Source organism: Papio anubis, chromosome 7, assembly GCF_008728515.1.
Source record: "Papio anubis isolate 15944 chromosome 7, Panubis1.0, whole genome shotgun sequence".
NCBI lineage: Eukaryota > Metazoa > Chordata > Mammalia > Primates > Cercopithecidae > Papio > Papio anubis.
The window spans coordinates 131,708,843-131,723,248 of NC_044982.1; the positions used below are offsets into that span (position 1 = coordinate 131,708,843).

At 32.4% G+C, this 14,406-nt stretch overlaps 1 protein-coding gene across 21 annotated transcripts in view; it reads right to left on the reverse strand.

Moving 5' to 3' along the window:
- The window catches only part of LOC116268611 (zinc finger protein 280D-like), a 244,960-nt gene that overhangs the window by 45,524 nt on the left and 185,030 nt on the right, over positions 1-14,406 (reverse strand). For 19 of the 21 annotated variants that reach the window (XM_031669270.1, XM_031669286.1, XM_031669272.1 and 16 more), the window contains 5 exons: positions 12,918-12,983; positions 12,678-12,817; positions 5,366-5,483; positions 1,986-2,156; positions 1,727-1,836 (listed from right to left, as the gene is read on the reverse strand). In XM_031669270.1, the coding sequence (XP_031525130.1) occupies positions 1,727-1,836; positions 1,986-2,156; positions 5,366-5,483; positions 12,678-12,817; positions 12,918-12,983 (605 nt within the window). Of the gene's footprint in view, positions 1-1,726; positions 1,837-1,985; positions 2,157-5,365; positions 5,484-11,558; positions 12,818-12,917; positions 12,984-14,406 lie in introns of those variants that run through there. The other 2 variants (XM_031669287.1, XM_031669288.1) reach the window with 1 other exon arrangement.

The window sequence follows — 14,406 nt, forward strand, 5'->3', positions numbered from 1 at the left end:
TCACAAATAATCTAAAAATCACATTCTTTTCAAAATGAAAGTTATTATAACATTAAAACTTTAGTTGATACATAAAAATACATAAACTAGAAAGTAAAAAGTTCCCACAGATTCAAACTTTCCCTTCCCAGATTTGGAGACCATTCTTTCAAGATTTCCTTATGATACAAACACATACACTGTTCATATTATCTTCAACTTAGTTCAGTTGTAAGACATACAATTTCTTAGAATGATAGAGATACTTTCCTTATTTAAAATGTCATATTGTTCTATTATATTAATATGAAAATTCTATGAAGTTCTGGTTGTTTCTACTATACATAATTACAACCATGAAATAACACATAAAAGCCACATTTTGGAGAATGTTGCCATTCTCTCCAGGTGCAGAGGTATATATAACATGCTACAATTTCTGTACAAAATAGAAAATAAGAACATTCAGGTTTACTTGTACGTCTAGAAAGAAAACCAGAGAGGATTCAAAACAAACTAATAAAAAATTATTTTCTTTGAGTCATACTAGGAACCAGGTAAAAAAGACACAGAGGTAAGATTCTTCACATGTGTATCTCTGTAGGCTTTTTAGTTTTGAATCATGTGACTGTATTGCTACCTACTTAAAAAATTAAAGAGATAAAGAACGTAGTCTTTTTTTTCTTCATTTATAACGCAAAACATAAAAAACATCAGAAATCTCACCAAAACATTACACAGAAGAGGAAAATTGAAAGTACTTCTACAGGATAATTCTCCTATAAGACCAAAGCATAATGTGCAGTTATCCAGGGCTATACTCTGAGAGTAAGGACAGACCAAATATGATTGTGTACATGAATATGAAGACTGTATTTATAATTTTTTAAGTTCCCTTTTTTCTACTTTTTTTGTAAAATGCTCAATTTCAATAAAAATGTGTCAATCTCTGAAACAGCAAAAACTTTTCATAAGTTACTTCTCTGCCGTTGCGCCCCTCTCCTTCTTTCTTTTCCTTATATAATCTACACTGCCTTTTTTCTGATCTCTTTTCTCCCTTCTTGTCATTTATACTGGGCACTCAAGGGGAGTACAGACCATCTCTACACAAACACAGGATACTATAGTATCTACTAAAATACTTTAAGTGTTACCTAAATCTCATACTTCATTAGTACTTTGGACATTTCTTAAAACCTAAATTCAAGGGCTTCCTGTACCAATAAAAAGCTCAAATTAATTTATACAATTATATGAACTATATTCTGGACTGACTTAAAACAATTATTTCATATGAAATACTCCAACATTTGGAGTTTATACCTGAATATTAAAAATTAAAATATAAAACTCAGATTTTCATTCTGACATGTACATGTTAACATGGACACAAAAATAAGGTAACAGAATTTTTAAGTTATATGCAAAAGTAAACATGTAATAAAATGCCTGTTTTATAAGAAGTTTGAAGAATATGACCAGATAAATAAAATAATCTGATTAATATGTTATTTTTATTTAAAATTAAAATACAATAAGCATACATTATAATATATACACATTTAAGTTTTAAAATTTGAGGATTTAGAAGGAATTTGAGAATCTATATAATCATTACGAATGTAAATTGTTACTTAAATGGATATACCGGTAAGATTATTTCTGGACAAACCATTAATTACTATAATCATCAGTATTTTTAGAAACGTGCAAACTTTTTACAAATTAAATTTCGAAAGAGTTTCACCTTCATGTGATTTTTCAAAGGATCCAAAAGATTGAAATGAATGTTGCACTTTGGACAGGCTCTTGGAAAAGGTGTTCCATTTTTAGATTGATTTGATGAGGTATTTGCACCTAAAATAAATTCAGAACTTTTATGACTCAAAATTCATCATTTTTTAACCTTAAATAACCACTAATAATACTTTTTAAATTTATAGCCACTTCTAAAATGTATGTATAAATACTATAACTTCTTTTTACATACCAGATTTCATATTTACCTTTTGCTAGCATAGCCTGGGAAGATGTCACTGAAGGAGATTTAACTGAAGGTAATACAGTTGAGGAATTTGCTCCAGAAACACTTTCACTGGGCTTAGGCTTCTTTGGATTAGCATTATTTACTTCAGAAGTAGAAGGACGTTTTGATAAAAATGAACTTTCATTCATACCTACAATAATTTAAACAGTGAGAAATATATTTTTAAAAATTAGAATATTACTTACATATGAGTAAAAATACTTTGGAGCTAAATTAAAGGTAATATAATTGAATTATCATATCATGACAATAATGATAAAACTTGATACGATCCAAACTCAAGGGTGTAAAGAAATTGCACATATATTTTCATGGACTACATATATTTAAATAATTTAAAAAAGAATCCCTCTATGAAAGAAAATTCTAAATATGACTTCAAATAAAAAAATATATAAAGAGCTATCATAAAGGGAGCCAGACCAATACTCCAAGCCAAAAAAAAAGTATACTATGAATAAGTTCTGACAAATGAATTATCTTTAGACGCTTAAGTGCATTGAGTACATTAGAGTTTGTAAAAAAAAAAAAAAAACAACAATTACCTGTTTCAAAAATTTAGAGATGCTCTTAAGATGCCTTTTTTTCTTTAACAACTTAAAATGTCTAATGGAAACTTAGTTCTTCCCTACCTAACAAACTGAAGAGTGGTAAGAGTGGTCTACTCATGGCTTTGAGTGGTATTACTCATTTATCGCTATGTACAAAGTGGAAACAACTAATCTTGAATGATAATACTTCATTCATTTATATGAAAGGACACATAATGGAAGTAGTAAGTATAATGATTTTCACACTATGTTCCCCAGAAATTAATGGGTTTGTTTTAGAGAATATATTGAGCATGTCTAACAGAGAAACTCTTTTTTGTTTTATTTATTTAAATTTTGTTTATATAAGGATTTCTTTCCTAAAAACACTTTCCCATTTGAAAACCAATTTGTTAAGACTAAACAATTTTAGTTTTATTTAATGCATTCGCAAGAGAAATGAGGATATCCAGGCTATAATAAGGCTCAGAAAAGTCTTATTTTGAAAATAACACACAACTGTACTTTGTAAAAGAGATTCTAAAACTATACATCCTATTTTAGTCCTCCCAACTATACATTAAAAGTAGAAATGGTAAGGTAACTATATTTGAAATATTCCAGGTTTTTAAGTCAGACAAGATAAGTTCAAATCCACACCTTGTCACTCTCTAGTTACGTATTCTTAGCTTAATTTCTCTAAGCTTCAGTTTCCTTTTTTATAAAATAAGTTATAATACCCTATTTTACAGAGCTGCTTTAAGGACCAAGTAAGATAATGTACTTAAAGCACCCAACAAAACATTTGGTACACAGAAAGCACTCAGTAATAAATTACAGCTATTATCATTACTAACAAAATATTTTATATTTAACTTACCTTAAAGGGGAAAAATATAATAGATTCACTTGTCAGCTTTTTAATAAGGGCAAACATTATAGCAAATTAAGAGTACTATACTACTTGGCTTCTCTGTTTCATCCTTTTCAGATAACATAAAAATGATTTTTTTCCATCTTCAAAATACTCGATTACTGATAGATATACTGTAGGTACATGGGAAAGATTCTGTATAATCACATTCACATTCTTGTGAGATGTTTAAGTTACCTGAAAAACCAACGAATGCTGGAATTCTGAATTAAGCATCTGATTATACAGCAGGCTAGACAGTAGAAACAGACTGCTTTAAGAATTTTTAAAACAAGAAATCTCAAGATTAAATAAAATCACTCTGTATTTGTTTTAAATTTTGATGCTTTAACTTATTTCTCTGTTGTGTTTGGCTTATGCTGCTCCCTACCCGCAACAGCTCTCTCTCTGCTGGTAAAAATCGTATTCTCATTCAAGATTTAGCTCAAATCCAGTCTTCTCCAAACCCCCATAATCTCCCTAGATGGTAGTCTGTTAATCACGTTACTGAACATGTGGCACATACCATTCATAATTATCATTCAGAATAACTGTGTTGTCAAGTCTTTTAAAGCTTATAATGTATTCTCACATTTCACTTGGATTTGGGCATTAAAAAATCCCTAAGTAGAGCAAGAATTAAAATTACATGTCCAAATGAATGGTTCCAGATGTGAAGAATGAATGCATTCTACAAGAAAAATTAAAATCTCCCTTTTAACAATTTGTGAAAACCAAAGTGGTTAGGTAACTTAACAGAGACTACAAAAATCTTAAGAATAGAGGATCAAATCATCCTACTTACTGCTCAGGCTAAAGTCCCACTCGCTGAAGTAGAACATTTACAGGAAGAATAGGAGTCATTATTTCTCTTTATTCCCAAGAAGTTTCAAGAATTTAGACTTTTTCTATGAATAAAGTCTATATGCTTTATGAAACCAGACTTTAAGACAACTTTTTTTCTCCCTGTTTTTTGGTTCTTAGCTATTTCACAAACCAGATTGTTACTAAATATGTAAGTGACACCCAGAGAGGTGAATATCAAATCAAGGATTATCAAAATGGAAAAAGAGTTTAAGTTTACAATACATTTAGTATTACCATTAAAAAGAAACTAGGAGAGGGTTTGGTAAATTCTCTGCACTGATTTGTTAGTAAATCTAAAAATTCCAAAAAATCATGTATACGTCGGTTTAGTCACATATTTGAATAGATACAAATCGCGAATATAGAAAGAATAACCGCCTTGATTATAGGGAATTTTCAATTAGATAAAATTCTTTTATAGTACACTAATTTATTTTAGATTAATGAAGAACTTTGTTATAGTATACAATCAAATAACTTTCAATGTTCCTCAACAGGGAAAGTTCATTAATCCTTCAACGTACATTAATGAGTACTTACTATGTGCAAATCACTATTTATTTATTGTTGGCAGTTTATAATAGCACTTTATAATCATATTGAACTATCACTCTGAAATAATTAGAACAGAAAGACACTAATTAGGAAATCAACTATAACCATATATTTTTCACACTAGTGTCCATAGAAACTAATTAATACTTTTTTAAACAGAGTATTTAGGCTACCTGAGAAGTTCTCTAACTCACAGATTATTTTAGTGTATCTCAGCTATGGTTAGCTCCAAGTGAGAATGAGTTCAAAGTTGGTTACTTACTTAATAGGAAGAAATAAAATATTCTGTCATTAAATAGGATTTTACAGAAAATTACCCAAGAAAGGTATTCAAGAACTACTAGTGATGTTCCACCTTACAATATATGAAAAACTTCACACAAGGGTAGGGGCTTCAAAACAGAAAGTCAATCTCATATGCATATTTATCAAGTTTCTTTTTATAATCTTTATGAAAAAAATACTAAAACCAACCTGCCATAGAAAGTGTTGGTCCCCCTTGGTAATGTGATAATCCTGTATCCTGGGTCAAGTCAAATAGTAACTCTGATGACTTATTAGACACAATTCGTGATGAGTTTGTTATATAACCCTGTTAAATAGTTCAAAGGAAAAATAATACATTTATTCAACAGTTACAATTATTTCAATATAATTATATATTATGTAATTTTACATAATTATGTAAGAATTTTATTTCATAGACATTTACAAAAGTAAACTTAATTGTATGCCCAATATTCTAAGGAAATCCTTTGATGACTCAATTATTAATAAGTTAAAAACACAAAGATAATTGCTACTTTGCCAAAATTATCATCTACTGAAACTGAAAGCAAGCTATTACTTAGAGCTGGTTTACTGCTGACTAGAAAACTAAAATGGGGGGCGTATTCTTAGTTCAACTTCTTCAAGGTAAAAGAAACATAAATCAACTTATATATCAATAAGATTGATACACTTTAGATGACTTCTAAAGATGCAGTATCCTCATTAAAGGGCAAATAATAGAACTTAGCAAAATCTTTGGGCATAAGCAAGGAGAAAAATAAAAACCATATTTACATGACCGAAGAAATTAAAAGCTTCTATGCCTCTAAAAACCTCACAACTGAGATATCAGGGCAAACAAACAGAATCAATCTGCAGTATTATGCATCAGTGTTAAGGATGAATATATCACATAATATGAATTTTGAAATCATCTTTATTGGAGAAATGTATAAGCTATGCATCAGAAGGAGAAAAAATGGGCCCCACACCCTTTCCATCATCCCATAGAAAGCCATGCTAGGCCAGGAATCTTCCGTCTCATCAGGCAAATATGAAAGCAAACCGGTCAGTAGAGTGAACAAATAAGAATGCCAGGCAGACACGGTTTAGAACAGAAGTTGTTTATAGGAATAATTGGGGCCAGTTGTCCTGCCCCTGGAGGCCTCGGGACTCAAAGGAAGTTTTAGCCCTTCCATCAGGAGAAAGGGTGGTCCAAACTAAAAGGAAGATCTTAAGAAGAGAGGAGTGAAAAGTATGAGATGCATGATAATGTGGTCAAGTATAAAGCAGTATAAAGTTATAACATATATGAGCATACATATATAGTGTACATAATTATGAAAAATATGGTCAATATAATTTAGGGACATACACTCCAATATTATTATACATTAAATATAATGATACATACACACACACACACACACACACACATTTACTCCAGTACTATTAATACATTTAAAAGATACTCATTGTGGACAGTCAGCTCTCAGAGTGACTTTTGGACCATTCTACATGTCATAATATATAACAAGCAAAAGTTTCAAGATTAACAATGATTAAAAATTAAAGCAAAAAAGACTATCACTTTAGGAAAAATATGGGCAAAGGCCATAAACAGAGAATTCAGATATCAAATACTAATGAACAACACATACGAAATACCTTTTTTCCAAATTGCTAGCCAAAGAAATGCAAATAAAAACAATAGCAATATTTAACTAATGAATTGGCATGTTACCATAATATCTACTACAAAATAAATTAATTAGCCACTACTCTTAAAAGTGTCAAGGTTATGGAAGACACAGAAAGAATGAATAACTAGAAAATATAAGGAGATTAAAAAGAAATAACTGCAAGGTGGGATCCTGAACAGGATACTGGGCAGGAAAAAAAACATTAATGGGAAAACTGATGAAATTCCAGGAAGGTCTATAGTTGGGTTAATGTTAATTACCCAGTTGTGATGTTAACATAAAGGGAAACTGGGTAAGAGGTATATGGGAACTGTTTGTACTATTTTTTCTGTGTCTAATATTAGTTTGAATTAAAAAGTAGTAACATTCATTATTGGCAAAGTAGAGCTTATATTTTAGCATAATTTTTCTGCATAAAAGCTTTCGCAGTAGCTATTGAAGGCTTTAAAAGGTTCACTTCCTTTGTGTGTGTGTGAAACAGAGTTTCACTTTTGTTGCCCAGGCTGGAGTGCAATGGACTGATCTCTACTCCCTGCAACCTCTGCCTCCTGAGTTCAAGTGATTCTCCTGTCTCAGCCTCCTGAGTAGCTGGGACTACAGGCGCATGCCACCACACCTGGCTAATTTTCGTATTTTTAGTAGAGATGGGGTTTCATCATATTGGTCAGGCTGGTCTTGAACTTCTGACCTCAGTGATCCACCTGCCTTGGCCTCCCAAAGTGCTGGGATTACAGGTGTGAGCCACTGTGCCCAGCCAGTTTACCCTCTTTTATCTAATTATTCCATTTTTAAGAATTTATGGTAATGAAATAAAAATGTTTAAGGGAAAATTAGTTATAACAGCAAAGCAATTATAACCTGTATGTCTAACAATGGAGAAATGGTTAAACTGATAAACTATTGTGCAAAAATTAACTTTTTTGTGTGTGTGACGGAGTCTCACTCTGTCGCCAGGCTGGAGTGCAGTGGCGTGATCTCGGCTCACTGCAACCTCCACCTCCTGGGTTCAAGCAATTCTCCTGCCTCAGTCTCCCGAGTAGCTGGGACTACAGGCACACACCACCATGCCCAGCTAATTTTTGTATTTTTAGTAGAGACAGAGTTTCACCATGTTGGCCAGGATGGTCTCCATCTCTTGACCTTGTGATCTGCCCACCTCAGCCTCCCAAAGTGCTGGGATTACAGGTGTGAGGCACCGCATCCGGCCAAGTTAACATTTTTTTAGGAAATGTTCCAAGTAGAATGTTCAGTGAAAAAACAGAAATATGTATTTGCATATACTATAGGGATCTGATATACTCTTTTCACTGTTCTAAACTCTGTCCCCAAATACATATTATTTCATAAGAGAAACATAAATGTTTTATTATAAATTAAGGAATATTTAAGTTTGAAGAATTTTGCTTTGTTACTAACTTTTCTATTGACACGGGTTTGTTAAGAAGTTATGGAAACAAGCTATTGATGTAACTCAAACTAATCCTAGAATTTGAGGCCTAATAGGCAGATGTAGGCATTTGGGCCTGAACATGTGGTATTTTTTTTTAATCAATAATGCCCTATGATTTAACAGTAATAAAACATATACTTCAAAGTAAACATTTTCTCCAAATATTTGTGAAAAAATGGGAAAGTTACTTCTGAGTTTCAAGTTATTCACCTTTCAAACTGAAATAATCACAATTGTTTTAAATGTACTTGCTCTTCATGGTACATGTATCATATTAAGCAGCTATCACAACAATACTAATAAAGACCTAATATTATTCCCCATTTTATAAATAGGTAAACTAAGGTTAGGTGTGGTCTAATAAGGCTCCCAGTACAGCCCCACTTGTTGCTGATGAAGCTGGAAATAGAATCCAGGTCTGACTGATTACAAAGCCCAAGCACTTAAGCTATATCACATTGACTTTCTAGGTGATAATAATACATCCCATCCCTGCCAACCTGAAAGCGATGTTCAGATACGACATTCCATGAAAAAGTAAAAACACACACACAAAATATGACATAAAAAACTACTAATTATAATTTATTAAAATAACTTCCAAAATTCAGAGAAAAGTCCCTTAAACAGGATTCTCAATTCATTCCAGAATACTCCTCTGTCATTCTTAACTTTAACTGCACAGTAGAATCACACTTGAAGAGTTTTTAAGAAGCTATCATTTCTGGGTTCCACCCAGACCAACTGGCAAAACCTCTCATTTTTAAAAAGAACCCAAGTATAGGAACCATCAACTGAGGTGCTTTCATTTAAAAACTATGCCCAAAACATTCTGAGTCAGAAAAGAATCTAATTCCTAATTCCTTTAACACCAAATGTACAAACTCTTGCTTTTATTTCTTTTTCCCCTCCCTCGGTCAAATGTTGGAAAGATTTTTGCCTAACAAACTATTAAACAATGTTTTCTTTTTCTATTTTTTTTTCCTCAAATGCCAAATAGCTTATAATAAGCATGAAAGAAACCACTGAGTTAATTTGATTCCAACTAACAGCAAAGAATTTTTACATTCTGGGTAGCCTTCCAGCTACCTTCAGGAACACCTTTTTTTTCCTTTTCTTTTCTTTTCTTTTTTTTTTTTTTTTTTTTTTTGAGATGGAGTCTCACTCTGTCACCCAGGCTGGAGTGCAGTGGCATGATCTCAGCTCACTGCAACCTCTGCCTCCCAGGTTCAAGTGATTCTCCTGCGTCAGTCTCCCAAGTAGCTGGGATTACAGGCACCCACCACCACGCCCAGCTAACTTCTGTATTTTTAGTAGAGACATAAGAGTTTTGCCCTGTTGTCCAGGCTGGTCTTGAACACCTGACCTCAGGTGATCCGCCCACCTTGGCCTCCCAAAGTGCTGGGACTACTGGCATGAGCCACTGCGCCCAGCCACCTATTACATTTTTTAAAACATTAGAAATAGCCTGTGGAACCTTGGATGATTCAAGACAGAGACTCAGCAGTCTCCCTTATTGTTCTTATTATTTAAAGAATATACATTTTTAGGAAAATTCACTACTATTTTTCTGAGACAGTAGTGCCCTAACTCTTTGGCTTCAGAACCATTTTATGCACTTTAAAATTGTTGAACCCAAAAAGATTTTGTTTACATTGGTTATGTCTATCAATATTTTCCATATTAGAAATTAAAACAGAGAATATTTTATAACATTTATTTATTCATTTTAAAATAACAAACTCATTACAGATTAACATAAATAACATTTTAATGAAAATTGACTTGCAAACACAAAAAAAAGCTAGTGAAAAGTGGCATTGTTTCACATCTTTGCAAAGCTCTTAACTATCTAGCTTAATCAAAAATTGTTTTAGCCTCTTATCTGCTTCTGCCTTCAATCTACTAGGACATGTTGTTTTGGTTGAAGAATATTATTAAAATCTGCCTCATAGGAATATATAACTGGAAAACGGAGTGTTTTAATAGGGTTTTAATTAACTGTGGATATACTATTTTGATACTATACCAAAACTGAACAGTTGGTACTTTCTTAAAGGTTTGTTGCAGTGTGAAATCTGAAACCGTATCCCTGTTCCATTAAAATCATTGATCTATCTTAGCTTTTAAATGGATGTTTTACCCATACATACTTTTGTAATATATATACTAGTTATGTGGAAAATACTGGTTTCACTGAATTATACAGGTCTTCCAAATGGTGACATAGTTCATTACACAATATTTTTTAAATCATTATTTATGAACACCACCACTCATCAGAAAACTCTTGGTATTCAAAAGCTGCCAAGATCACGGTGGCAAATGAGTTTTCCAAAATTCTAATTTTTGCTTGAAAGTTCAAATTTTACCATTGGCAAGAAATATTACTATCAATTGTTTTTGTTGAAGTGAGAGGTTTGAGGAAATGTTTGCCAAACAATCAAGATTGAGTAAGTGTGTGGCAGACAGACTCTAAATTGGCCTCCATGTAAATGTCATTACCCATAAACCCCGGGTCCTGGTATTCATGTTCTGTATAATTCCCTCCCTTTGAGTGTGTGCAGGACCTCTGACTTGCTTTTAACCAATAGAATACAACAAAGGTGACAGGATATATATGATTTTTGTGTACGTGATTATGTTACCTAAGACCATAAGGGCATCTTGCTAAGGACTCACTCTCACCTGCTAGCTTTGAGGAAGCAAGCAGTCTTATTGGGAAAACCTACCTGCCAAGGAGCCAGCCAAAAGCCAACAAGATACTGAGATTCTCATTCCAACGACCCTTAAGGAACTGAATGCTACCAACAACCATGTGAACTTGGAAGCAAATACTTCCCCAATAGAATTTCAGATGAAACTGCAACTTCAGGGACCATATCTTGAATGCAGCCTTGTGAGATCCTTAAGCAGAAAACCCACCTAAGCCATGACTTGATTCCTGACCCACAGAAACTGTGAGACCATGAGATAAAGAGTATATGTTGTTTTAAGCTCTGTAAGTTTGTGGTAATATTGATACACAGAAGTAAATATCTAATACACCATGGTATGTCAGTCATTCTTTCATGTAAAAATGGTGCTCTATTAACAACAACAACAAAATCAGGTAGTTTACCTCACAATTCAATCACACAAGTGCTTTTCCTCAAGACAACCATCATACTTCAGACACAGAGGTACTTTATGCATACTACCCATGTCATCACACAGAATATTTTTAAAAACACATATTCAAGTGTAGAGAGTTAACAAAACTAATAACATTTTAATACTTCATCAGGGAAATTGGGTATAACTGAGTAATACTCAGTTGAGTAATATAGTTTACTGTGAGTGCATGGCAGGTGACTAATACAGAAACTATAAGTACACTTCGGTGGCACTACCTTGATTCACACTAAGGTACCAGCAGCTTACCCACCATTACTTCAGCATCACCAGTGCAAATAACAACACAGTGGAAAAGGAAAACAGTCTGTGATTATAATGACAACACTGTTGACTCTCAAATCTCTGAAAGGGTCTTGGGGAACCCCAGAGGATTGCAAAATACAGTCTGAGAACTGTTCGACTAAGGCAATTCTTTCATGACTAAAAAAGTGTACATTTATATACAACATATATGTATGTATGTGTGCATATACATATAAACTATGGGTTAGGCTGGATTGAAATCCCAGATCCCTCAACTGCCAACTTTGGGATTTTGAATAAATCTTTCAACCTCTATAAGCCTCAGTTTCCTCAACTAAAAAATGAGGATAATTATAGTGTCTACTTCACGGGGATGTTTAAGAACTAAATGAAATGAATTTACCTATGGCATTCAGCACAAAGCCTTATACATATTAACAGCTCAATGAATGCTAACTATTACCATTTTCTATTATTTTTTGTAACAAAAAAAGTGGGAGTATTTTGTAATAGGAAAAAAACATTTGTTTTTTTTTAACTAACTGAACTATATAGGAATGTTTTCAGAATAAAAAGCTATGATGGTCTCTTGACTGTTTTCCCAATTAAGAATACCTGGCCCAGTTTGCAATCTTAAATATTTGTCATTATGCAATATTTATTACTGATTATAACTTTATTCACATTTTGATAGTATAGTTTTCATTACTGTACCTATTTAGGCATACTGCCTGTTATTAACAGGTTGGGTAGTTAGCTCCTTCAGTTATTACTTGGGGTACTGCTAGAGTTACCAAAAATATGGTGACATTTTCTGATGCTAACTATGCTTCTACTGGATGACTACTTATGACAGTCCAGAATTTTAACTGGGTATTGTTGATATTGATAAATAACATCCAAGGGATCCCTGAGCTGGCTGTATAGTTTTAGAAACACTTACAGGTTTAGAAAAAGGCTGAACAATAACAGAACTATCTGAAGATCTAGACTCAGGATGAAAATTTATTGGTGAGGCAGGCACTGGATTTGATGTTGGATTCGTGTAGTGTTGACTTGTAGGCTTGAATGCAGCAGTAATACCTGTATTTTAAAGTAACACAATATATTGAAATTATTTGTACATAATCAATTTTGTCAAAATACTTCACTTTAAAATTAAAATAGTACAATAATACTGTACCTCGACTGAGTGCACCATTCTTTAGTCCCCTTGAATATGAGCTGGGGTTAACTCTGTTCAAAATATCTATAAAAGATTATATTTATTTATTTTAAAATTCATTGTTTGAATGAAATACATATTAAGATAATAGAAATCATCAATTGAAAACATTTAAACAGATTTATGGAAAGAGTATATAACTAATCACTGATTTAAGAATATAGCTCATTTTAAATACATACATCTTTATCTACTAAAGAAACAAAAGAAACAAGATAACTAGGCTTTGTTTTATAGACTAAGAACAATCTTTCTCATTGTAACTCAAAATCCAAAAGCCAGAAGTAAGGGAATGACAAATCTGACTACATGTGACTCAAAACATTGTGCTTGCAAAGAAACATCACATAGTTAATAAAAATTTTCCAAAAATATATTTATATACAACCTATAATTTAAATGTATATCTTTCTTTGCATGATGACAGGGCTGTACGTACAGTCAGGTTCCTATGATTCAAAATCAAATCCTTGCCCAACCTCTACACTGTATTCACTCCTCTAAAAGCCTTGAAGTTTCATTACGGAAAATCTCATTGGATTATCTACTATTAGTTTTGAGTTAAAAAAGAAAAACTATCAGAGATTGCAGACTAAAGTGAACCAACAGTTTATAATAGCATTTTATTAGTTAAGAAGTTTCAAAACTACCACTACACCAGAAGTCAATCTGAGCCTGCCATGACTTTGAGGATCAATTTAAAGTTCCTCATTCTTGCATGCATGTAAACTCTGTAACTTCTAGCTAATCAAATTGTGGTTTGGAAGCATGAGGATTTGCCTAAAATTGCTGGTTAGAAAAAGGTAAAAAGCACCAAAAAAAAAAAAAAAAAAAAAAAAGAACCCACCAAATCTCATAAAAATTTCTTTTATCTTCCTCACAAAGGAACCAGATCCCATTAAGTAATTCTATAAAATAATGGTTCAAACAGAAATATGGTTGTTTTCTGATAAGGTCAATGCAGTGCTCTGTAATTAAACACTACAGAAATCTTATTACAGAAAGTTCTACTCAAAGAACTTGAAACTGTTTTCACTCAGAAATTCAGGATTAAATATTTACTCAAACCATGAAAGAACTATTGCTGTCGTACTTTTTAGTGGGTGTAGTCTATGGATCACAAGTTTTTGACCTCCTTTCTTGCAGTTTTATACAAACATTTAACTCATGTTCCATACATTAACATATTTTATGGCTTACACATAAAATAACAATGAAACCATTTAAATTATTCACCTTAACATTGTAGAAAAGAAATTCTATTGGGGTCAATCCCTTTCTTGATGGAATTATTTTAAAACCAATGTACAATGTTCTACTTGAATACCATGAAGAGTCATCTACAATCAGTATAAATTCAACTTGAATCTTAACTGTCATGTTTTCGGTAAGAGTTTGAATAATTTTGCAATATAACATTTCAATATAAAACAATAATCAAGAGAAT